This window comes from Diorhabda sublineata, chromosome 2, assembly GCF_026230105.1.
Source record: "Diorhabda sublineata isolate icDioSubl1.1 chromosome 2, icDioSubl1.1, whole genome shotgun sequence".
Taxonomy (NCBI): Eukaryota; Metazoa; Arthropoda; class Insecta; order Coleoptera; family Chrysomelidae; genus Diorhabda; species Diorhabda sublineata.
The window spans coordinates 15,254,824-15,281,910 of NC_079475.1; the positions used below are offsets into that span (position 1 = coordinate 15,254,824).

Here is a 27,087-nt window from a genome sequence, read left to right on the forward strand (position 1 = left end):
ATCACTAGGTATACTTACGGTACTCAAAAGATTCTCACGTGAAATTCACTTTATTGATTCACAATTATAACAAATATTATTTTATATACTAAAAAATACGCACCCCAAAGAAGTTTCTGTATATAAATCCCTTACGATAAATCCATTTTACACTTTTCACGTCATTAAATTTCCATACAGTATTATAACGCAATATGCTCTCAAGGATTTCAAACTCTTATCCTTTTAGCTTGAGGTATCTCCATGTATGTAGACAAATCTGTCGTTTCAAATTATGTTCCCTTCGCCGACGTTTTTTCAAGACGTACTAGGGTGACTTAGTGACTTTCCAATAAAAAGTTATTTCTCAACATAATTTATTTTTATCTCAAAACACTTAATCCGATGAGTTTTTCAAATCATCTAAAAAATAATATTTCGGAACATACGCTTTCGCCTTTTTTTACCATATCTTCATATGTCTGAAATCCCTTTTCACCATAATTGTTTAAAGTTTGAGGATAGAAAGTAGTCAAAGCAAGCAGAATAAATGAATATGGTAAAGGATGAAATAAATTGTGACATATTTAGGCTGTTTCTGCAAAAATAACGAACGATGATTGCGAACGTTCGGCTTCACCGTTTTTCATATGGCCCCTTTTAAAAGTAGAAGACCATTCACAAATCATTCCATAGGACGGGGAAAACATTTTCATTTATGAGTATAAGAATATCTCTATTTCAGATTTATGTCATCATTATGACATCAGTAACATGATGTAGTGAGAATATTTTCAACCTCTAAAATCATACTTCATCAAAATGTCTTCTAAGTTTCGAAGAATAATGAAACAAGAAAAATATCAATTATTTCATTTATTCAATAATTTTGTCCTCATTATTTCTTCACAATTTTCAGTAGTAATAACTGGTAATAACCCAAGGACATTGATAAGGTTTCCAAAAAAAATTATAATAGATTCCAGAAGCTTGTTGCTTAGAAACAGACTGACGCCTATAAGCAACAACCTTGGCAAGTCTTGCTGACTACAGGGTTATATTCAATTCGATTTGTTACGAAACCATCGTTGTCAAGTTGTAAAGTTAGTCAAGCAAGCAGCAGCTTCCTCATCTCACCAAGCTAATTCTACCGCAGCTAGAATTTCCGTTACAGTCCTTCAGGGGTATTTTCATTCCATAAATTTATCATTTTCGTTATTTCTAAGGAACTTTATCGAACTTTGTTTCCTTTTACAGGGATTTGATTGCAGTTTTCGTCGTATAGAATCTCGGGAAGTTTGCGCTTTTTGAAATACTTTTGAATGGGTCAATTATAACTTTCACTTCTTTATGATATTTTTCTTGTAATAAATTACTTGTTAGGCTCCACATGGTTTTGACTGTAGTTTCTCTAAACTCTGTAGACCAATACTTTTAAATCAACGCCAATGATTCTGCCGTCCTATTTCTATCTAATTGATACTTTCTAAAATTGCAAAAGTACATAAATGCTTTCCAAACAAATTCTATAATTTCATTCATATTTTATTCAATATCACAACCAAATTGTGACAATTCGGAATATTAAATATTTGAAACGACAAAATCTAAATAAATCAATATGTATCCATGGAAACGTGATAAAGTAAAAAGAGCCCATGGGATCTGTTGTCAGTATAATGTTGTATTGATTGGTTGTCTTCAATCAGATCAATTGATTTCATTAGATTTCTACTGGAACGAAAAATTTTCATTATAATTGATGTATGAAATGAAAAATATGAATCATAAACAGAAGTTTCAATTTTGTTAGCACTTATTTTGCAAATACTGCATCGATTGTTGTGTTTGAGTTTGTTGTAGCTTCTCTTGAAGATACTAAATCGATGTTGTACGTTGCTTTAACAAATGTTGATTTATAGTAAGTTTAAGTGAAATTTTGTTTGGGAAAAATCTCATTTTATTTGGTTTAATCAATTTTTTTCTTATAATGCCCAAAATTTCTTTCGTTTCGGCACATCTACAGCTATACAGGAATAAAATGCGAGAAACTCGAGTTGGCTACATGCTACCTGTGAAGAGATATCGCTGAATAGTTAAACAAGCCTTTCCAACGAATTTTGATAGAGAAAAAATACTTGTAGATAATAATTACCATTAAATTTATCCAAAACTCCGTTTGTAGAAATTATATAGGGTACAAATAGGTATACATTTTTTTTCTTGAAAATAAAACCAATAAATTTAATAATATCTGCACTTTTATAATTTTATATTATCAGTGAATGGAATTGAAACTATCATAGGAAAAATATATCTGCTCATATCTCGATTATACACGGCAATCTATGAATCTCTGAAATTGAGCTTATGGAACGGAATTCGACATTTCAAAGGGTACCTTCGTGGAATGAAAATGTCTCCAATTTCAACCAAATTGTGCACATGGGGGTTAAATGATATGGAGATCCGATGAAATTTGTCAGTTTTCAGAAAAAAAATACTGTTAGACGGACGGGCATTTTCCGTACAGAATGCGCTTAGAAGATTATTTATGATTTATTACTGAGTTTAGAAAAGTTTTCTCCACGGAAATGAAAAGCTTTTTAGGACTGTGATAAAAAATCCTTAATTGATGAAATACTTTTTTTGATTTTCTTCCTTTGTAAACGGGAAACTCTTCAAAAGACATCTCGGCTGCTGGAATTGCAATGTGGGATTTTTAACCACTAAACATCAGCCCTTTTCCACTCAACAAGGTATAATTTCATCAAACTTCTCTTACTGTTTTTAATTCATTATCTTTATCACCATAGCAAATAAGGTTTTTCAGACTTCTGCGCTATCTATCATTTTATGAACAATATTTTTTGATGACAGTAATTTCTCGATTTTTATATGGCTGCTCTACGTTCCTCCTACTAACATCCAATATTTCGATTTTATTTTCTTTTACAATCGTGTTTATATTGGTACCGGAATGAACATTAGAAAATTATCTGCACAAAAGACTAAAGTTAATATAAGCAAACATTGAAAGTCGAGTCAACGACGTAAAGACAACTCAAAGAACATTTGGTTATAAGATAAGACGAATAATTCAGTCATGTATGCGTGGTTTTTAGATCAATTTCTTTCGAGAGGTATTGATCACAGAAACGGCAAAAGCATAGCGCTACTATAAAGCAAATCAGCTCATCTTGGTATTTAGGAAATGAAATCTACATCGGAAGAGACAACCAGAGCTGAGATACAACGAAGAATTAAGTTTGCATGGGGAAACTTATACATAACTTCCTATCAAATATCCCAATATGCCTTACTTACGAAGCAAACCAATATTACAAAACATTCTGTGAAGAAAATACGCACGCTGTTGTTTTCTATCAGAGACTGCGATTAAAGTCAAATATTACTTATGCAATTGATCGAATTAGAAAAGATAAAATGGAACTGTGCTGGCCAATTAGCTAGGTTTGCGGATGGATGTTGGGCAAAAGATGTGGAGTGGAAACCTCGTCAAAAAGCAAACCGTAGTAGGAAACGTCCAACGATGTTAGAAGAATGCATTTATGTCCAGAAGTGAACTCAGATGTGTTGAATGTTGTTGATGATGATGAAAAATGTATCAAGATATACACTAAAATTGTTTATAAAAATGATAATTGGTCAATATTATGTTGGTTTGTTCGAATTGTAAAAAAAATCCCCTGCGTTCAATAAAAGAAATTTTATCTTGGCAATACGTTTTCCGAATACCTTTTTTTTCAAACTCAATAAATGACTAAATGAGAAGTGATTCCAGGCAAATAAAGATGTAAGTGACATAATATGCTTATTTTGATTGAGTATGTAGAGTTAGAAGGAGATTGAATGAAATATTTTTTCTTACAATAAATTCACATTTCCTTCTACTAATATAATTTTACCCTGCTATTCAAATTTTGCCTTCAACAATCTACAAGTAGGATAACTTCATGCAATTTGGTTACAATTGAGTGGGAAACTGTGTAATTCGATTAACACAAAAAACATATTAAATTCTGACGTTTGCTCTTTTTTCTTAGTCGACGTCGTCCTCAGAGCATCAACTCGGACGAGGGCAGCATCATCGGTGGTAGTAGCAGTCGTCCATCGTCTTACACTACCGGAAGCTTTAGATCGGCGGGAAGTGGTTGCGCTAAACTGAAGAGGCACAACGCTTGTAGACAAAAGGTCCGTGATCCACAGTTACTCGTCGAAAACAGAATTTCAGGGAGCGACAACGAGAGAACGGTGAGTTTTTTAATTTCACAACAAAAACATGATTTTTTATTGGTGATTTAATTATTTAAGTATTTACCAGTATAACTGCTACTTTGTATCAATTTTGTTCAACCTACCAAGTATAAATAGTATAAACCAGTAACAAAGTTAACATGACGCAGTGATATAAAACATAAAGCTTAATATAATTAACAATTACGGTTCGAAATTATTATCACTAAAAGTGTAAATCTGTCTATCAGATCATTAGGTTTGAATTGTTTCAGTCGTCGCACCTCGTATACGTTATTAAATTAATGGTTTTCTAGAATATTAGGGTGTTCACTTATTCACTTATACACTATATTTTTCACTGTAACGTTTTATTTCTTGTTTGATTGAATGCATTTGTAGGTCTGTTTCTATTGATGATGATGTAACGTATCAGCGGGCGTAAAACTTTGTTTTGGAAGCGTTGTAAAATACTAATATTGGAATTGCTCGCAGTTGTAGCTCTACATACTAGCAACTTGTTTTCAATAGTTAATTTTGAGTTCTATTAATCATCCTCTCATAGTTATGGAGAACTGTGTGCAATTCCAATATTAGTATTTCACAACGCTTCCAAAACAAAGATTTACGATCTATATCAACGCCCCCTGGTACGTTACATCATCATCAATAGAAAAAGACCCACAAATGCATTCTACCAAAGAAGAAATAAACAAATTACAGTAGAGTGACGTGCTGATTATGCTAAAAAAATATACTTTTCAGTTATAATTATTATTATTTGGTTGAATTTCTATAGGCACCAAAACTCTCATTTCCTTAATTATGAGATAACATTTTATTAGCGCACAACAAATATTTCAATGATTACATGATTAAAACATCTTATTTATTAGTATTTTATGATACCTAGGTCACATCTGCAGTTCGCGGTAACCATCCAAAAGCATTAAGTATATCTAATTTCTATCTATTTAATTTAAGTTTTAAATTGATTTGCAACTTTGTGAAGTCGTCCTATCTATCTTATTATTTTTTTTATAACTCAATAATAACTTAACATCAGTTGAACTAAACACAAAGAGGAAAAAACAAAGACAGAGCACAATTGATTCAGAAAAACAAAGTCGAATCATTTCGCTATTTAGGCAGCATAATAAGTACTGAAAAAAAAACTAGAATGATACCAAAAGAAGAGTAGGTCTGACGTAAAACGCTTGCAAGTCATTGTTTAAAATATGATCTTCAATGAGTATTTCGAGAACAACAAAATTGTTTTAGACCAATGTAAAATCTTTTACGGCGCCGGTACTTAGGAATATAATAGAAAGAAGAAAACTCAAACGTACTACATCAGATGTCTATGAGTTATCTGCAAAATTTTTGGTCAAGCAGGATAGGTGACGAGCACCTTTGGACCGTAGCTGAAGAAAAGAAATAATAGATGGATATGTCGTACACAATGGAAACCAGCAATAAACATAACTAAACAAGCATTTAATAATGAAAAAGAAAATAGGAACACTTGTAAGAACATCGAGAAAAATATCGAGAAATAATTGCAATAGATAAACTTATTCTTATAAACCTTTTAAGTAATCGCTGCTATTGATCGTATTTGAGCAGGATTTAAGTATGACAAGTACTCGTATGTCCCAATAAAGGAAAATATTAGGCTGTCTGGTGGCAATTTTAGGCTCCAGCCAGCTTATATTAAAGAAAGGTGTCGGTTACAAAAAATTATACATCAAAATACTTTACTTTGAGATTTGAATATGGTATAAAGTATAATATTATAAAAAACTTGGCCAGGTTGGTTTCCCAAAAAAAACGATAACCTAAGTTGGCGGAGACAAATTAATTTTGTTCTATTTTTTTGCTAAATTGTTCTTGATGGTTCGGTCAAATTCGATGTTTGTTCGAAATTCATTTTTGTTATAAATTATTAACAAAATTTTGGCCTCAACCCAGTTCTTGAGGTAATCAATTATGATTTTTTTTTATTATTCTACTCAATCTCAGTCAGTTATCGTTTATTCGCTCAAAAAATGTGTTTATTGGATCGTTTTGTTCTTAATAAATAATTTTTCAATTCCCTAACATCATCATGTTTCAGTTATCATTTCTGCGCATACGCGCTTATACAAGATTACGCGGTTCATTTGAATCTTGTTCATAACAATCAACATGAATAATAATGTATTAAACATGATAATAATCATTCAACAAAAGACTAGGATTCTGTATGTAAGCTGTTCTAAAGATTGAGCTCCGAAAATTGTTCGTTCGGGAAAATTTTTTCTAAAAAAAAAACAATTCACTAGTCAAAATTTTTTTTATGTATGGTTGAGGTTGTAATACGAACAATTGTTACTGTTAAAATTATTTCTTTTCTACAAATGATTATTAATTATAGGATTAATTGGATACAAAGATTACACTGTCCAGTTAATGTTCTCATTTCGTTTTCTACTTTTATCGGATAGATTTTCCGCTTTGATTTTGCTATTGACACAGACTTTCGAAGGTGTATAAGCCAAATAAACTCAAAATTCAGATTCAGCAAATCAAACTACATGAAAATCATATATTGGCTCCATAAAATGTTTTACATCATCAAAAATGCAATACTCTTAATATTTATCTAGATTTTAAACGTTTAATGATCAAAATAAGCTTTATACTTATATTCGGCGGATCAAATGCATATTAATCATATTTGGTTGAGTTCCAAAACAATTTTTTATATTACCATAACAGCTGAATGCCTTTATTTTTCGGTTTTTTTAAGTTTTCTTGAAATTTTAAGAGTATACAGGTCAAACTGACTTCGGATTCGGATTCAGCGGGTTAAAATACAAAGACATCGAAATGTCCGGTCAAATGTACGGAGCACTTTCATTTTTTTTTTGTGTGCCGGTGTGATTATTATTTGTGTTGATTGATATAAATAATATTCAAATGAACCGCGTAATCTTGTATAAGCGCGTATGCGCAGAAATGGTAATTGAAACAGGTTGATGAGAGGGAATTGAAAAAAATTGATTATTAAGAATAAAACGATCCAATAAACACATTTATTGAGCGAATAAACGATAACTGACTGAGATTGAGTAGAATAATAAAAAAAACTCACAAATGACTATCTTAACCCTTCAGCAGGCGCGTCGCTGTACAAAGTTTTCGTCTTTTTGAATGGTTTGTCCTTATTGTTTAAGGGATAACGTTCTAAGGGGGTTCTATTTTTAGCTTCAACCCAACCATACCTAAAACAGGTATAATTGGCTGGCCCTTCTGATGCTTTCAGTTATAAATTTTCTTCCAAATAGTAGGAATCTTCTCAATGTATTTTACAAATTTTTAGAAAAAGAAAAGTAAATCGTAGCCAATCAGGAATAGACAAATACAAAGTTTTATTTATTTTTCATATGTATATTAGCTATATAGAATTTTTATTTTCTATTTCAGGTCTTATATTGTACATTTAGATGATTTGACTAAACAAAATATTGGTTTGAAAATAAATGTAATTTTATAACGAAAACTAGTTCTTATTTATTTTCCCTTTATTTATAAGTACATTTATTAACATTTGATACCTTGTTATGAGATACAATATTGAAATTGTCATTAAAAAATAAATTACAGCTATTACAAAAAGAATAATCAACGTCAATCAAGTTCAAAATTTTTGATAATAATCTAAAAAAAATGAATTTCGAACAAACATCAAATTTGATCGAACAATCAAGAACAGACAACGAACAAACCATTTAGCAAAAAAGAGTAAAAAAAAATTATTAGTCCGCGCCAACTTAAGGGAGCTCAAAGAACTCACAAAATCTTCAGTACGGTTACTTTATATGAAAATGTTTTGCTTCAGTATAAATCCAATGGAATCAATCAAATTGAAGTCTGATTGAAGATAACCAATCAGTACAACATTGTTTACAGTAAAAAATTTGTAATTTGTAAGGAAAGCATTTATAGACTTTTGAAATGATAGAAAATATCAATTAGTTGGATTGGCCTGTGACCATGAGAAAAAAATTTGGTATAGAGAAACTACGGTTAAAACTATATGGAATCCGACAGGTTATCTGTTACAAGAAAAAAAATATAGAGATTAATCTTATTATTTTCCTATTCAAAAGTGTTTTATTTATATAAGTACGAGCTGTCCGCGATTCTATACGACGAAAACTGCAATCATATCCCTCTATAAGGAAACATAGTTTGACAGCACTAAGCTCCATAGAAATAACGAAAATGATAAATTTATGGAATAAAAATACCCCTGAAGAGTTGCAATGGAAACTCTATCACATAGCCGCTGTTGAATTAGCGTGGCGAAGTGGAGGAGCTGCTGCTTGCTTGATTGACTCGAATCAATCAAACAACGATGGCTCTATAACAAATCGACTAAATATAACCCTGTATTCAGCAAAACTTACCAAAGTGGCTCAAGAATGTGTACTGTAAAAAAATTTGTTCATTGAAAACGACAGCAACGTTTATCCTGTCTAATTATTTGAAAAATCGTCAATGGAAATTCAAAAATGATCACTGGTATGATGATATGTCCATTGGAAGAAATACGACTGAAAATTGTAAAAAATCGTCTGCCGAAGCTATTGGCTTGAATACCAACGAAAAAAAGTTTAATCACTCCAATTGATCGACGAGGTTAGTCGATTGTCCAAAAGTGGTGTACAAAAGCAAAAGTATATAAAAACTAATAGATTTAATTATTAACAGAATGCGTGACGAAAATACATCAGTTATAGAAACTAGTACATTTGGATCTTCATTTAACTTTTCTAGTTGTTCTTTCGTTAATTACACCTTTAAATAAATTGATTTCGCTCTGTATTTTTTCTATAATTAACAAAAAATTTTATCCTAATAACCCTCGGGCATTGATAAATGCTCAAAAATTTTATAACAACTTTCTCAAGCTTATTGCTTATAGGCGTTGGTCTGGTCCCAAGAAAGAAACTTTTGAAATCTTTTAGGAATTTTTTTTATCGATGTCATTGGTTTATTACTACTGATTACAAATAAGACTTGTGAGTGATTCAAGGCATTCTGACAGGAAAAGATTAATCCTTTGTTATTTTGTTAATGTTAATGTATAAAATTATTCTCTTAAATTTAATAACGGCATCCGGCAAGGGAGCATAACTCAGGAAATAAAACCTTCGTGATTTTTCTGGTACTCGGTTCTTCTTTATGGCAAATTTTTGTATAGAATTTTTCTTTGTTTGATGTCTGCATAGCAGAAAAAACCTGTTTATTCTTCTAATCCGTAACAACAGTTTTTGCAATCTCTGTTATCCAACTGAATTCTTGCTGGATCAACGTCTAACTAGCACTGATCAGCACATATTGAAACTTCCGTAGAAGATACTGTCTTTGCTCGTAGTCGCCTATAAAGTCGCTCTTATTCTAGCTCGACATTTATTTTCACTGCTTATAGCAGAATACGAGGTATTTATATATGTATAACAAGAAGGACTATTCTAAATTATTGATGAGAAAAACTTAGTAATAGTTTTACAGCTTAAAAAAAATTCAAAAATATTACATGAAACTACCGCACTTAATGACAAGTGCAATGAAAATTCTCCGTATTAAAATTAAAAATTTATCAAATTATGATACTTTCCATGAAACTATTGATCGCTGTTTTGGTTGAAAATTTATTTAGTTTTTATTTTTTCGACACCCCTCATAATAGTCGTAAATGTTTTTGTAGCTTCTGGATATATTTTCAGGAATTCGTTTTGAGCTTACGTCACTTCCAAATCGTTAGCCTAAGAAATGGGAACATGTGTATAGTTCACTGAACACCCCATTTGAAAATCTCGATTGAATTTGTAACATTTTTTTTCAATTTCGCGAATCTACAGTAGCATTTCTACCGCTGAGAGTGTATAGGATCATTCATTATTCTTCTCATCTAATCTACCACATATCTTTAAGTTTTTGCGAAGTTCGAGTATATCCACATTTGGCATAATTTTTTTTTATACTGTTATTAGCGATTCAGTAAAAATTAAGTATTTTATATATATAAATATTAGTTAAATTAGGTTTATGATCGAGATCTGTTTAAAGTAATTAATTTTGTATTTTAGGTCCTGAAATTTCACGTTTAATTTCGATTGGTAGATTTGATGATGATCTTTCTGAGTTAAAAGATGGACATTCTAAGATTATGTGATTTATAGTCAATTTGCAATTGAAGTTGCTACATTTTGGTTCAGGTTTCGTATGAAATAAGTAGCTATGGGTCAGTCTCGTATGGCTTAGATGGAGACGTGTTAGAAGAACTTCATCTCTGCAGTAGAATTGACCATGATTTGACTGAGTCCTTCATTTCACGCAGTTTATGTGTGGATGTTGACCATTTGTTCTCACATTAATTGAGCACTTAACGCTTTAGGATTGATTTAATAACGGCAGTAATTAAAAAGTTCACGCACTCCGCACCCTCACTAGTTACAGCTTCCTTAGCAGCCAGGTCTGCCTCTCTATTCCAGAGTGTGAGAGAATCCAACAAAATGATATTTTTTTATCATTGTCCTATGTACATTGAAGTTGCTGCTTGATTTTGATTACTAATGGATTTGTGATGTGAATTTATTGAAGAGTTTGGATTGAGCTAAGGGAATCCGTGAGTATGAGTTGATTAAGTTCGTTTGATGAAGAAACTCGATATATTGCATATAATTCAGCAGTGAAAGTAGATAGGGTTGGAGGAGCTTTTAACATATATTTGGAGGTTGGTGTAATGATTGCCATACCCGTACCGTCTTGAGATTTCGATGCGTCTGTGTAAATGTGTACAAAGTTTTTGTACGTTGTATGTTGATGATTCGTGTGGTGTTTGTCGAAAGAGGTGAACTGAGTAAGTACTTTGGTGCTTTCTATTGTCTATGGTGGAGACTGAGAAGATTCGATAGGAAGGCATTCAGGAATAAAGAAATTTAATTCGCTTAGTTATGATCGAATTCTAGCATAGAAAGGTTTGGGGATTCTGGGTTTATTTGAAAAAAGATTTGGGAATTTCTTCGAGAAGCAAATTTGGAGGGTAGGATTGGATCTTTCTTTCCACACATAATGATTAAATATATTCTTCTGTCTCCTAGGGATGGTTTCCCTGATTCGCAGTATAAACTTTCCACTGGTGTTGTTGAATGCAACTGTTGTCAAACGTAAGGCTGAATTGTGAAAACAGTCGAGTTTGTTCAGAAGAGATTTGTTAGATGTTAAATATACAATTGAACCATAGTCTAGTTTTGATCGAATAAGAGGTAGGTACAATTTTAGTAATGTCTGTCGATCTGCACCCCATTCTTTATTCGTTATCGTTTTCAGTAAGTTTAATCGTTTGTTGCAAGCTAGAAGATTTCTAATATGATGGTACCAGCTTAGTGTATGGTCAATTTGGAATAATTGCTTCTCTATTAAAAGGGTAAAGAGTAAGAAAAACTGCATAGTAGCGTCGCTTAAACACGTTATGAGTTCGATGGGTCTGAAAACGATGTCGGATACAAATTTTTAAATGATTGGGTACGCCATAACATAAACTTTGCAATTTACTCTACCACTTATAATAGCACTGATATAATATATAATAATATACTGATATATAATTTTTGAAAGTGTAATATTTTTACTCCGCTCTCATTTCTTTTTGCACCGCGTCAAAAGCTTACTTACGTCACAAGCGCCGATCGAGTTTCGCCCGACTCTATGTGTTTAATTGTTATAAATTTTTTAATTAAATGATATCTATATGTATATTATATACGAATACTTGAATGAATAGATATTTTTTTATGTGAAAAAGATTTTTTACCAACAAACTGCATTTATGCGGGTACTATTGACAAAAAATTTCGAGTTTCGCTCTATAAGCTACAGCAGCATCCACACCACGTTGTGTTATTTTATCCTCCTATCGCACCATATTTGTTATAAATTCGTTAAATATTGTATTGTCCCAAAATGTACCAACACCACAATTACTACACCAAATAAAGTATTTTTAAGTATACTTAAGGGAAGAAAATTACGCAAAAAATTGTGTGAGACACTGAAAAAAAGCAGTAATAGGGATAATATATTTTCAAGTACACGTAATCGGTTTTGTTGTGAAGATCATTTCGAAGTAAATAGGCACATTCATTTCTTCAATATCATATTCAAAACTTAAAACTAACGATACAAGGTAGCTTGACGTTTTATTGTATCAATGATGTACTAGTTTTATTAATGACATGCAGTGTCAAATTTACCATTTCCCGTTTCATCTGCCATTAATATAACTTTTCTCTTATTCTCCAATTTTTCAAAATTTATTATTCGTCGTTCATCTGTTTTTTATGTCAAATTCTCTGTTGACTAATTTAACATCGATATTTAATGTCAAATTCACTTGTCTGCTTCATTCGACATTTGCAGTGTAAAATTTACCATTTCCCCTTTCATCCGCCATTAATGTCACTTTCTTCTTATTTTCCAATTTGACATCTGTCAAAATTTGTTATTTGTGTAAAATTCTCTGTTGACTAATTTGACATCGTTATTCAATGTCACTTTTTTCTTCTTCTTCTTGACATTTGTCAAAACTATTACTTGTCGTGTAAAATTCTCTTTGTTGATACATTTACCTTTGTTATTAATGTCAAATTTACCATTTCTCGATACATTCGCCATCAATGTCACTTTCTTCGTATTTTCCAATTTGACATCTGTCAAAACTATTATTTGTCGTGTAAGATTGTCTCTGTTGATTCATTTGACTTTGTCATTAATGTCACAAGGGATACTTGTGATTCGATTTTTTAATTCCTTTAGCATTGGCGTGGCGTCCAAACGGGATCTAACCAGAATATTGTTAAAAAAGGGGGCACTACCGGTTTTTTAGCACTAATAATTTATAAAATTCACGTTTAACATGTAGCAATTTTGACACCTAGAGTATTTTTTTAAGTAACAAATAAAATCAGTTTGAATCTTATGACAAAATCGTCGCAATGTGGTTCGCACATATCCTTTTTCAAGGACTTTTATATAACTACATTTTTTATGTAAGTTGGTTGAAACCTTTCAAATTATCAGAAATTAACCAAATCAAATTTATAAAATGTAGGAATACTATAAAATTTAGACACTTTTTTACTCGAATTCCATAAGTCCAACAAAATCGAAGTCGAATTTGCCCCAAATTAAATATAATTGTTGAAATCGTAATACTTGGTATCTTAAAATTACATGAAATCATATTTTTGCTCCTGAAAATATGTCATTTTATCGATCTCTCTGTTTATCTGGTACATCCCGCGAATTTTAACAGTAATAATCTATTTGAGGAAAGTTATCTGCAGAACAACGAAAAAACCTTTTCTCCATTTTATCAACAAATCAACCTAGTACTTATTTAAAACGGATCTCTGGAGGTATAAAATTAATCCAGACTTTGTAAGTTTGTTAATACTAGTCCTATCGACTTGCAATAAATACCATTATTCTTGTATTTATTTTCATTAGAAAAGAATTTACTTTTTCTAAATTTTCCGAACTCATTTAACATAAACCATTTGTTTTATCTTTTAACTTTTATGTACCGGAATGGGAATATTCCTTGTGAAGTTGGAACAAATACTAAATTGCAGTTGACATAAATCGTATAATCAGATGATTTATAGGTGGGCCATGCTTTAGTCATTACCAATTGAAGGCGTGGAGACAGAACTTAAAAGAACAGGAGAGATAAGTCGAAGATATATAAATGCTGAACCGAAAAGTTTACTTAAATAATCTTTGTTATTGACTACAATTAAAAGATGATTGAAGAAATTAAACTCAAAGGTTTATTTATTACTGAGCCATAGCAAATTCTGAACGTGAAAATTTTTTGAGAAAATATGAATTATGTCAGGGTTTTCTGAGGGAAAAGTATGCAAATGCATTATTTTCACGAAAACTCTTCAGCCCATGCGTCAATCGTCATAACATTTCAGACACAGATAGATCTTGATGAGATCTATCGAACAAAGTTATCCATAGTTCGATATCTATTAGCCTTCCTGAGATAATGGCCACTTCTGGTATCTCCGCATAAACTAGATATGATAAATCGATTTCTCCTATCATCAATAGTCTATGTATAGAGTTTCTTAATGATCGTCGTGGGGTGGCTTAACATACTCTTACCAAAGAAAACTATATTTATTTCTACCAGAGTACGGTTCGCATGGATTTGAAGAAATTAGATATTGCGAGAATAAAATGTGGTGATTCATTGAGCAAATGTGTTCAATTCTACTCACATTTATTCATACTCACCTATACTAAAAGCGGTGCGATTTTCTGAATGATTGTAGAATGACTTTTAGCTTTCACACTCAACTTGTATTAAAAACTTTTTTGGAGGCTGCGGTCCAAATTTACCAGTTAAGTGCTGAAGTATTTGATGGAAAATGGTTCGCACAATTAGGTCAGCGGGCAATCTGTTTAATTCTCGGGGCTTTGCCAATGTTTACTCATTCTTAGGAGGAGTGGAATCGATGGCTCTTTTATTGAAATTGTTCACATACTTCGCTAAATGTTCTCTGTACTATTCCAAGATTTTTATTACTTCATATCAACCAGTACATTATATATGTTCTTATATATCTTAGATATCATCTACATAAAGAATTACTTTATAACGAATTAGAATTTAAGGGGAAATAAATATTTCTCTATTAACTTATTATTTATTAGCACCTATTAATGCTTAAAACTGTTTTCGAAATTCCTATTTGCCAGTCTGCTAGTTGTTCCGGTTTTCATTTTGATATTCATAAGATGTTATAAAACTTTACAGCCTTTTCCGGCAGTGCTTTTATCATTTCATTTGTCAACATGTCCTGGTGTCTTTCCTGTTTTTTGGCTTTATATATTGCCATTTAAATATTTTAAAATGTGATTCCCTCTTCCAGATTTATTCTTTTTTTCATCTTCTCTTTTCTCTCATTTGTGTCTTGATCATTTGGGAGCTTTTCTAAGTTTTCTCGTCACCTTTCAATAACTTGCTCTTCTTTCGGGTCATTAGTCTTTTATATTCTTGAAGGTAATATTTTTCTCTTTCTTGTGTTTCCTTATCATATTACATGAAAGCTTTTTCTATTCCCTCTATATGATGTCAGTTTTAGCCAGAAGCCTCTCCATGTGTTTTTCTTTTCTTCAATAATAATTTTCTTGACCCGGTTCTTTCTAGCTTGTATTTGTTATGAATTTCCTTGTCCTCTTATTTTTTTATATGTTTCCCATGATGCCTGTCTTATGTTTACCATGCTTTCTTTTTGTCTTTGACTGTCTTTTTAATTTTTTGTGTCACCATTGTTATTTTCATAGTTTTGTTGATAGGTATATGTTGTATATATATTATACAAATATACAACCAAACAAAATTTCAATTTCGAAATATTTTATTACTCAACATATTTTCCTCTTAATTGGATACATTTATTATAGCAACGACTCTAAATGTTTCCTCTTGCTCTGCAAACCAGACCTCCACAGCTTCTATTACCTCCTCGTTGGAAGAAAATTTACGACCTTTTAAACTTTTTTCAGTCGAGGAAAGAAATAATAGTCGACGGAGCCAAATCTGGTGAATAAGGGGGGTGTTCTAGTAATTCAAACCCTAAATCAAGAATTTTTTGCCTAGCAACATGATATTTGTGTGCAGGGGCGTTGTCCTTCGAAAACAAAACAGCTTTGGATAGCTTCCCGCGTCTTTTCTCTTTAATTTTTTCCCGTAGAGTGGTCAGTAATATCGAATAGTAATCTCCAGTTATTGTTCTACCCTTATCCAAAAAATCAATCATGATTACTCCATGGCAATCCCAAAAACTGAAGCAATAACTTTTCCAGCAGATTTTTAGACATGAAACTTCTTAGGTCTCGGAGAACCACAGTGTCGCCATTCCATCGATGGTTGCTTTGTTTCTGGATCGTAGAAATGTACCCAAGTCTCATCCATAGTAACAATTCGGTTTAAGAAGTATACATCGTTTTCAAATCTAGCACAGATCGAACGCGATGCTTCTACCCTTGCACCCTTTTGGTCAACAATCAAACATTAGGGGATCCATTTTGTAGCAATTTTCCTCATGTCAAAATTGACGTGAACTATATGATGAATGCGTTCGTTTAAAATATTCAGAGCTTCAGATATCCGTTTCAGCCCAATTCGACGGTCTGATCAAATCATGTCATTTCATGTTAAATTTACCTCTTTTGAAGCTTGCAGTCTAATTTTCCAAGGTCGAAAACGAAGTATATTGATCACCAAGGTTATTAATCATATCTTTGTAAATCTTCTTACCTCTTAACTCTTTTAAATACAGGTACTTGATGATGGTTCGATACTCCAATTTTTCGCTTTTCACAATTTGGGTAGACATCTAGAAACAAAAAGTTTGTAATACTTCGGGTTTTAAGGGTGTAATCTTCAGACAAATAAACAGCAAAAGCTGACGAATATTATGTTGCTGTGTCAATATATTTTGATGCCATGTCTGTTCATTCGTTCGCTATTCTTGTAGAAGATTTATTAGAACATAAAAGACATGTTCACTTAACAATTTAGCTTTTTAGTTTTAAAAATCAAATAGACCTAGTCAAATAGTATCATATAACTGCTGTTCTTCATGAAAACAAATTTATTCACACCGACAACTTTGGAAATATTTCAATAGGACCAATAAAAAATGTTGTAACGTCAATTACAGACTTTTGAGCCATCAATTCCTGTGATTGAAATATGGTTTTGGTTGATCGTTATATTAACGTTTCAGTTAATCTCTAGCTCGAATTTGCGAACAGATGCCTATTAACTTTTTGCTGCATGAACTAATTATATTGTTAACTGATATTGACCGAAATATTCATCGGTGATGTGAATCACCAAAATAGACGAGGAACCGGCTATAATAAATAATATATACTAGGGATCGACAACTTACGGCTCGCGAGTCACATGTGGCTCTTTGGATGTGAAGCTGCGACTTTTTAGTTCCATACGCAAATATCTAGCAATCATTTTAAATCTATTAACGAGGATTAGGCATCGATTATATCTCTTGTAGCGATTTGTACCCGCTTTTCCTTGCTCTCCTCCCCGTGACATTTCATAAGCGCATCTGAAGAAGATCAAAGATTTTCCATTATCCTCTAAAACAGTACAAGATAGAATGTCTTCAAATTTAACATATTGGTGGCAGGTGGAAGAACTTTCTTTTGCCTTATCAATTGCTATCGTGGGACAAAAAAGACACGCACAAACTGCTCTTTTTGTCAGATAGATGTCATCACTAGGTCAAAAAAAAGAACTTACGTTACTCTCCTCGGAGCAAACTAGAAGGGAAGGTTTAGCGAATGCCGTGCAAAAATGTCTTGAAGACAATGGGATCAAATTAAAAAGAATCGTTTCAATAGCAACTCATGGAGTTGCTATTGCAATCTTGCCGATTATTCCATTGCTCTTAGTCCTTTATGTTTAGATATACAAACAGCTCATTGAGTATTATGTAATATTATATCGATTCAGTGGATATTCATTGCATTCATTGCAGAACCTAATTGCATCTACATTACTTGTAGTTACTTGTTTATATTTCTAGAGGATCATATCCTTTTTTTCGATCCACTTATGTAGTAATTGTCACCACCTGAAACAAGGTGACATCTTTTTGGTCCTATACCTCACTGTTAAGAAGATTGATTTGGAGTTTCCTGTCAAGAAGGAATGTCCGTTGGATCTTGTTAGTGACCATAATCAAATATGCTATGACTTATTTTGTTAGGATTCCCAAATGTACTTCTGAATCATTCATCGTAACGAATTATTTATGTTTCTCACATAAACATCAACGCAAGTAAATGTCACTTTCCTAAGAAATAATTTTTAGATAAAAAAGTTGAGCGATTTCTAACGCCTAGTTGATTTCTCCTCCTGTAGATATAAAATGTTTCATCCTATCAGTTTAAAACAATTCAAAAATCCATTTTTATTTGAACGTATCGTCAAAATCTGGTTTGCGACGGAAAGGGATCCGCATTATTTGATGTAACACGATTACGAATAAATTTGTTGAAAATTTCCGATATATTTGGCAGATGTTCAAGGGCGAATTTTTCGCCATAAATTGTAGTGAAATGTGTGACAAGATATTCAGTAATTTTAAATATCTCATAATGTTGACGAGACTGTAGGACGTGGTTTATAAATACATCACATCGTTGATAGAAAAGTTAGTTTGACTTGGCTGTTGATAAACATAATAAACGTACTAACGGATCATATCGAAAATTAAGTTAAGCTTTTTTATTATTATCAATTTGAAAGAGAAAGTTTGATATATTGGACGTCAATAGAATAATTGTACGGGTGAAATTTGCAACGAAGACTCATTATAATAAGAGCGTCAATGACATTTTTGAGTGAATAAGAGGGATATAGAGAAAAATGCTTTATTGTCAAAAAATTGTTACAATTTGTAGACAAAAACTTGTAAAAACTTGGAAACAAACAACTAAAACTAAATAAAGATACAAACAAAATTTCCTTGTTCAGAAGATAATCACAATGAATAACAAAATTATAAGTAATAATAATAATATATAATAATTAGTATATAAGTCAATAGCAAAATTAAAACAATATGCAACATGCAATATGTAACTCCGATTTCAAGGAATTGTTCACAACAACTCTTAAGAATTTTACAGATTTAACTACGTCAATGGTGGTGTTTGTTATTTAATAAACAATGTATGTAATGTATTTTTATATGATAAAACTTTAGTTTAAGAAATGTTGAGACAAATTAGAATGGCACCATGATTTGAGGGTGATTAGGTTACTAGATATGGTCCTATGAAGCGCCGGTTGCTCCAAGAGAAACTAGTATCGTCTGCAAAAAGACAAATTTTACCACTGATGTCTTTCATAAGCAAAAGAAACAAAATAGGGCCTGGTATTGAGCATTGGGGCCCTCTACATTCTATTGGCTTGCAAGGAGACATCGTTGTATCAACCCTTCCAAGCTGACTTCTGTTGGTAAGGTATGACTTGAACCATGTGAGAGGTGTTTTACTGAGACCGTAGTACTGCAATATTTTAATTGGAATATTAATTAACACAATCGACAGTCTTAGAAAAATCACAAAAAGTAGCTGCAGCGGAGTGAAGGCTGTTTATGCTTGAGTAGACATTATTTAGGAGGAAGAATTCATCATAATTTGTGCATTGTTACTTAAAAACCCAAATTGATGGTTAGTAAGTATTTTATATTTAAACAGAAATGATGAAAGCCTCTTTTTGACCTGACATCTTTGTATGATCTTAGATAACGTGGAAAGGTCTGCAAATGGGCGATAATTCGATGCTTGATTTTTATCACTTATTCTATGCAGGGGTATAATTAGCCTTTCAAGGCAATTGAGAAAAGCGCGATTGTAGACATTTTTAATGTAAGTCCATCAGTTCAAGTACTGCGAAGCTCTGCTAAAACTACGGGCTATGTAAGCTAGCATTAGCATCAGGAAGATATGAAAGCGGATCGTGAGAAGGATAAATTTATCAATGTTTCGGCTACATTCACAAAGTAGAGATTATGCTCGACGAAGAAGCCTTATTTCTTAGATCATTCACAATGGACCATGTTTCTTTAGAAACTTTACGAGAATTGACGAGTCTCCTACTATAATAAATATCCTTGGCAACTTTTATTGTCATATGATAAATTTTCCTGTATTGTTGTACGTAGTTTTGAAAGAAGGCATTATCCAAGAATTTCATAGTCCACATCACCAGAGAGCATGTTCCAGTCAGTTGTTTGACAACGATGCTTGAGGTTTTAGAAATTTTTCTGCGAAATGATACGACATAATTTGCGAGAAGCATTTTTAGTACAGGATTTTACGGAAAATTTTGTTAATAGTGTTTCATGACCGGAGAGACCGAATTAAAGACAATAAAGTTGGTGGATTCTGAATCATACGATGACACGACATACACTATAGTACTAAAACTGGTTTTAGTTATTTTGGTTGGTGCCATTATATGCATGACCATACCAAGAGAATAAAAAATTGACTGATTTGTAAAGGGCCTAACTAACTGACATTCGCAAGCATCAACCTTGTTTGCGATTCCAACGGGATGGTTTCAAGTGCTCTAACTCACGCGCATTTTTTTATTATTTAGTTAAAGTTAACAGTAGTCCTCTGATAGCTGAATATGAACATCTCGAATGCGCGTCCTTATTTTATGATACACACAATAATTATGAATGTCTCGAACCGTAACCACACTAGAGTGGAGATAAATTCAAAATCACAGCATTGTTAAACAATGAGTAGATGAACCCTTGATAGAATCGGAATAATTTTGTAGAATCAACTACAGGACAACAGAGAAAACTAGAGAAGAAAGTAGATAGGAACAAGTTTCAGATATTAAGACATGCAAATATACACCTGAGAAACTATAACCATGGTTTTGTTGAATGTAATAACCTTGTTAAGAACAATCTATGAATACTAACAGAAGAGGAGCCTTGTCCTAGCATTGCTGCTTTAATCGACTGGTGATGTCGCTAGGTTCACCAGAGATTTTGTTACGTAGATGACAATATATCTACCCACAATGTGGGTTACACCAGGAAGTGTTTGAAATAGAAGATGGAGGATTTTTGGCAACTAGAACCATCAATAGATTCTTTGGGTCATAATGTTCATGTCAGCCGAAATCACGATTTGAATGTGAACAATAATTTCGATGTCTGTGTTTACTATAAACATCCTAAATGAATTAACAAATTTTTAGTTTACATTTAAGACATTCAAATCGTAAATTATTTCGAGACAGAGGTAACGAAATAAGGGTGAGATGTTCAAGTCGTTCTGCCAGGTAATAAGATCCGCCATTTCGTTCTGCCAAAATTCTATAGGCAAAATCAGATTTGTGTCTAAATGTACGTGTAGATGCGTAACTTAAAATAGGACGATGATATAAAGATGGCAGGAGGAACTTGGGCCCAAATTACCAACGATAGACATCAATGAGCTCAAACAAACGACCAATATGTAAAGGAGGCTGCTACGTGAATAATCGTAAGAATAGGCTGCTTATGATGATATACTCGAATCATCACTTCTAGTTTCCATGGAAGGGATGGCGATAATGATCATCTTTAAGTCAACAATAAACAATATTTGACAAATATATGTATTGCTAGTTTCCAAGAATGAGCTCAAACAAGAAAGGGTTTGTCATCATTTTGAACTTATTTCATTTTTGGTAAAAGAAGTTTCTAATTACGTACTCAGAAAACAATCTATTCGTTACATAACGAATTTTATTTTGGTAGCACCTAAGGAATTATGATTATTGGAAGGAACCTATTTAGTTAGTTTTAGTTCATATAAAACATCATCAACTTTTTTCTAAATATAATTTGAATTATAACTTTCTCTGTTTCTGTATTAGAGCAACGTTATTTTCGCACCTAATTCTGGTGCCTCGCAATTCTGGTGTTGTAAATTGAAGTTCTTTATCCGACATTCCACTAACAGAAAGAGTTTTTCATACTGAACTAAACTTTTGAATTTAAATAAAATTTTCAAAGTCAACTGTCAAATATGAATCAGTGATCCCAACGTACCACCTAAGTTACGGTGTAATTTCCCTATTTTCTAACAATTTTTCTATAATAAATAATGGAAATACAAGCCAAGGCATCAAAAATAGTATTGAACACTCGTGAAATAAGGCTTTTCATTCCAGAATTCGTTCCTTCGGCCACTCCGGCTAAGCGCTCGTATCAAAATTTGGGACTCTTGCTAGAAAGCTTTCTGTTACTTAGATTTTAATATACCTTCTTGTTGAAATCACTTAAGCAAAGAATCACATTACATAACTACAATAGTATGAATTTCTTCAGTATATTTTCTAATAATATAATTTGAATGCATTTATGATAAATGATATTTCTTGCTGAGCAATATTAGTCAGAAAAAGAGATAAATTTTTTTCACACACGCTACTAGTATTTAGTACCTTGCGAAGTTTCCATGAAGTTTCCATTAGGTAGAAGCAGTTTTCAAAACCTTTTTTCAAGTAAACTTATTTGTTTAGCAGATAAACGCTTCACGTACAAAACCGTATCTGTTTACAGACTCAATTATATAGTCCCACCAAACAGTCATACAATTTTCCCAATGCAAAAATATAATCAAAAAAATCTTTATCATCATGTATCAACATTTCGCTAGCGAAGTAGTTACACAAACATTTATTGGTGTGATGATAGTAGTGAATAGTGCTCACTATGGTCTGTATATTTTAAAGCCTCTAAACAACAATGGTCTAGTCATAAAACTTCAAATAGTCCTTATAATCCGATCAATTTAGACATTCGAAGTTACATAAATTCCCATCAAGCTGAAAATCAGTAAAATTGTTTAAAATACAATTGAATACAGAATTTGATTGTTCCCATCATTTCCGTGTACGGAAAAAATTTTATATAGGTCAAAGGTCAAAAAAATGAGTTTTTCGCAATTTTCAGCAAAACGGTGAGTTTCATCATAGAAATACCTTCGATGAAAATTGTAGATGATAAAATTATCTACAGAAAACGTATCAATACTTTTTTCCTACAAGTCACTGTTTCTGAGATATAATGATTCAAAAAATTGTAAAAGTTTCGTATTCAATGGTTTTACCAATATATTTTCAGCAGTAAACTTTTCTTACAGCATTGAAATGAATCGAGACAAGTTGTGAATATTTATAAAAAATTTCTTTTGACTGGTTGGAACTGTCATAAGCCATTAAATACGACAGTAAATCGAAACACAACTTTTTAAATCGTTATATCTCAGAAACGGTGGCTCGTAGAAAAAAAAGTATCAAGACGGTTTTTGTAGATAATTTTATGATCTACAATTTTCATTTAAGGTATTTTTATAATAAAACTCACCGTTATGCTGATAATCGCGGAAAGCTCATTTTTTTGATCTTTTTTCAATACAGGGAAATAATGGGCAACATTCAAATTTTATTTTCAATTGTATTTTAAATAATTTTACTAATTATTAGCATGGTGGGAATTTATGTAGCTTCACTCTTATTTTTTGGTCTAATTTAACCGGACTATTATAGGAATTGCTAATTCATGACAGAACTTCCGAACGGATAACTTAGTGATGGAGTGAATGACCATCCTCTAAGAGGTTCAATATGATTACATCATATACGAATAATTTCCCCAGATTAGAACTCAATATGAAACAAACTGTAACTACAGATTACGTTATTCAAATTATAAACCCAAAAAGCTTTCGGTACTTCAGTTGTCGTCTTTGCTACTAGCTCTTAATATGAACTATTAAAACCCCGCCATCTATTTGAAACAGACGGTCCATTGCAGATGAAGATTTGAAGTTATTAAATTATCTATGATTTTTATACAAAAAACATTGTTGTATAGAATCATCAATAGTACCGTTGATTCTAATATTATAGGTGGCTAATATTTCTTTGAAGTTGATGCAGAAAAAAAACAAATTTTATATCTTTTGGTTTACATTATCTAATCACATAAAAAAATCTATCTATCTAAATTATCTATGTAACTCTAATATTCTTATTATTTTTATTGATTTTATTATTTTTATAGGTATAATCGATTCTAAGTAGACAGGACTTTGGAAATTATAAAAAATTCTATTTCTATTTATTTACACAGAATGTTATTTTGATTGTGACAAATTGTTCTTTCGAATATTGTGTGTTTGTATTCAGAATATTCTCGTGCTTTTTAAATAAAATGGAATATGATTACATGCAGAACCCTATCAGACGAACTTTTTTAATCAAATTTGAGGTAATTGTCTTTCTCGATTAACGTATTCGCTCTCTAATACCAACTTTGAATCAAAACAACAGATTGCCTCACAGGGTTTTGGCAAGAGTTATCAACGGCAGATATGAATTATATTACTACACAAATAAAAATATCCACAAATATGCTGTTTAGCTTTAGATTCTTCAACTTTTTTAAGAATATTGTTCATTACTTTTCCATTAAGTATGGAAGATGTGAGAAACAATATTCGAGTCGAAAAAGAGTTGTAGAACGAAAAAATGAAAAAGGAATGAAAACGTTTCTACTCTTTCAAAAGAAAGCAAGAGAATATCTACTACACATAAATGAACAAAATACAAGATACATGGAGATTGGAATAGATTTGAATAACTTGTATTACAAGTGACGACAGAACAAAACGTTTGGAGTCCTAGGAGGAATATTAAGACCAAATGATATTTCTAGAATCGCTAATGTTAACCATTTACAAGACAGTTACACAACCAACGGTGTTGTGTGGCAGCGAGTGTTGGACCATGAAAAGAAAAGAAGAAAACAAAATGAATATATGGGAAAGAAAGATTTCCGAAGGAGTCTAGGAGCAAAAAGAGTGGAGGAGACGAACGAACACAAAGCTTTATAGTCAAGTTGAGATGGGATATGTGGTCACAACCAAAGGACTCCGTTAGGTGGGGCGTATAATCAGAATGGACGAAGATAGTTGGGTGAATAGATCCTTATTAAGAGAAGAAGAAGCGAAAAAAAGAGGGCGTCCATGAACTGGCGTAAGGTAACCATGAATAAAAATAAAGGGAGGAAAGCAGTATAGTCACTACTAGCTGGTTAAGCTGTTTTATATATATTGAATATTTTCAATGAAAATGATTGACACTATAGTAAAATCAGTTTCTCCTCAATGTTCACTCCACTATACTCTCAAAGTAGTTTTCACTGAACCTTAGAAAGAGTTTCAATTAATATAAATGAAACGAAGGACAAATCAATCAATATTTTATATGTATATATAATAAAAATGTAGTCACTTGATTTTTGAACTATTGGAATGTCCTCATTTATATGGTTTGTTAATCAGAGTAATGAAGAGAAAATATTAAATTCTGTGTCTAAAATTCATAATCCCCATGAAAGGAGGCTATTCGTCTATGTAGCATCGAGAAATTCATTTTAATGTTGTCTAAATTGAAATCGGGAGAAAATGACAACTGCCGAGCGCTTACATTTCAACCGAACAATAATATAACAATAATATATAATCTGACAATTTCTGTCGTAAAAGATAGTTGAGGGATATAGAAAAATAAATAAAAAGCTGAGAATCCATGAAATAGGGGTTTTAGTCTTATCATACAGCAGTTTGCGATTAACTGCGGGGCGGAGTGAGCGCGCAACGAATGCGTCGCGAACACACCGCGAGGAAGTCGCGAACGCGTGGCAGAAAGCAACGTTTTTGTCGCTTGTTTGTAGCAAATTTAGCATTAACCAAATGGATGAAAGGTGGTAAGTACCTGTTCTCGTTATAAACACTTGGTGAAGAATTAATTGGCTGCAATGAATTATTCCGGGATGGCTTTGGACTTGTAAAGTATCCTGAATAGTTTGGAGCATACCTGTTAGACATTTGCTTGTATATTTTTAAAACCTTCCATGATCTCCACTTTGACATCCATTTTGTAGTCAGGATGAATTGATTTAGACAACGCAGAGTTGTATTCGGGTTTACTTTCACCACTTTTTCTGTCTTCATTCATCCTCTCGTCCATTTTTCGCATTAACTTTAAAATCATTTAATCCTCTTTCCATGCCATTTTACAAAATACGATCACTAAATTCTCTGGTTTTTTGATTCCATATCAAGTAACGATTTTGTATTTTACTTATAAATAATTCTGTATCATTATCCGAATCTCCCAATGATGCCATGATGATACGATTGAGCATCTACGTCCTCTTACATTCGTGTTTCATCACGGAGTGAAGTGAAGCGGGTTGGAGTTTGTAGAGTACAAAATGGCGCCCACTTCGCTTCGAAGACGCTCGTAATTCACTAGTATGATAAGGCCCTTAGACGGAAGAGTGACTATTTAATGGAAAAATTACTGTAAATTAAATTCTCCACACTTAGTCCAGTGAGACACAAATTGTTACAATCATTTCAATAACGAAGGATAATTCGCATTTCTATCAATTATAATCTCTCAATGTTTCAAAAAACGAACCATTTTTTCATGTAGAAGGAAATCTGAGTGAGCGAGATCAAGTGAATATTGCAGAGGTAGGAATAAATCGTTATGCATTGTTGCTAATTTTTCTGCAACAATATTGACCAGTTATTGTGTTCCCCTTCTTAAGTAATAAAGAGATTTTACCTTTATAATCCCAAATCACTGTGGCTATGACCATGTTTCATGAAAAAAAAATACGACTCTTGTTTCTTTCAGAGCGCTTCGTCCTTTGCTCATTAAGTGAAGAAGATTCTGGACGTTCAGCATCAGCTCCAGCAAAGAAATATTTACAATTCATTTCATTCTACGAAGTAGTTTGAGGATAATATTTACGTAACTTTTCTTCGGTTTCTTTACTGGTTTTTCCAAGCTAAAATCTAATCATATGATCATTTTTGTTGACCTCTGAAAAGTCACTTAACTGTCAAGCCGTCATCGTATAGATGGAATATACGTAGAGAAGTAAAAATATCGCTTATTCCTTTGTTTTAACTAATACTTTATCATCCGTATACACAGATAATTTGCTTTCTATAGATTTTTGATTACCATATAGAAGTTTTTTCACAGAATACAATAATATAAATGATAACGAGTTTATTGTTTGCCCTCAGTCTTTTTCATAAACAAATATATCTTTGTTTGATAGCCATGCCAGTTAATTCTCT

At 32.2% G+C, this 27,087-nt stretch overlaps 1 protein-coding gene and 1 long non-coding RNA gene across 3 annotated transcripts in view; both read left to right on the plus strand.

The window, feature by feature from the left end:
• The window catches only part of LOC130452813 (pleckstrin homology domain-containing family G member 5), a 363,306-nt gene that overhangs the window by 80,634 nt on the left and 255,585 nt on the right, over positions 1–27,087 (plus strand). For both annotated transcript variants that reach the window (XM_056792270.1, XM_056792271.1), the window contains exon 5: positions 4,047–4,254. In XM_056792270.1, the coding sequence (XP_056648248.1) occupies positions 4,047–4,254 (208 nt within the window). The remainder of the gene's footprint in view (positions 1–4,046; positions 4,255–27,087) is intronic.
• On the plus strand, positions 11,379–11,750 carry LOC130452814 (uncharacterized). The gene is made up of 2 exons (XR_008911003.1): positions 11,379–11,555; positions 11,620–11,750. It is a non-coding gene; the product is annotated as an uncharacterized LOC130452814 (long non-coding RNA).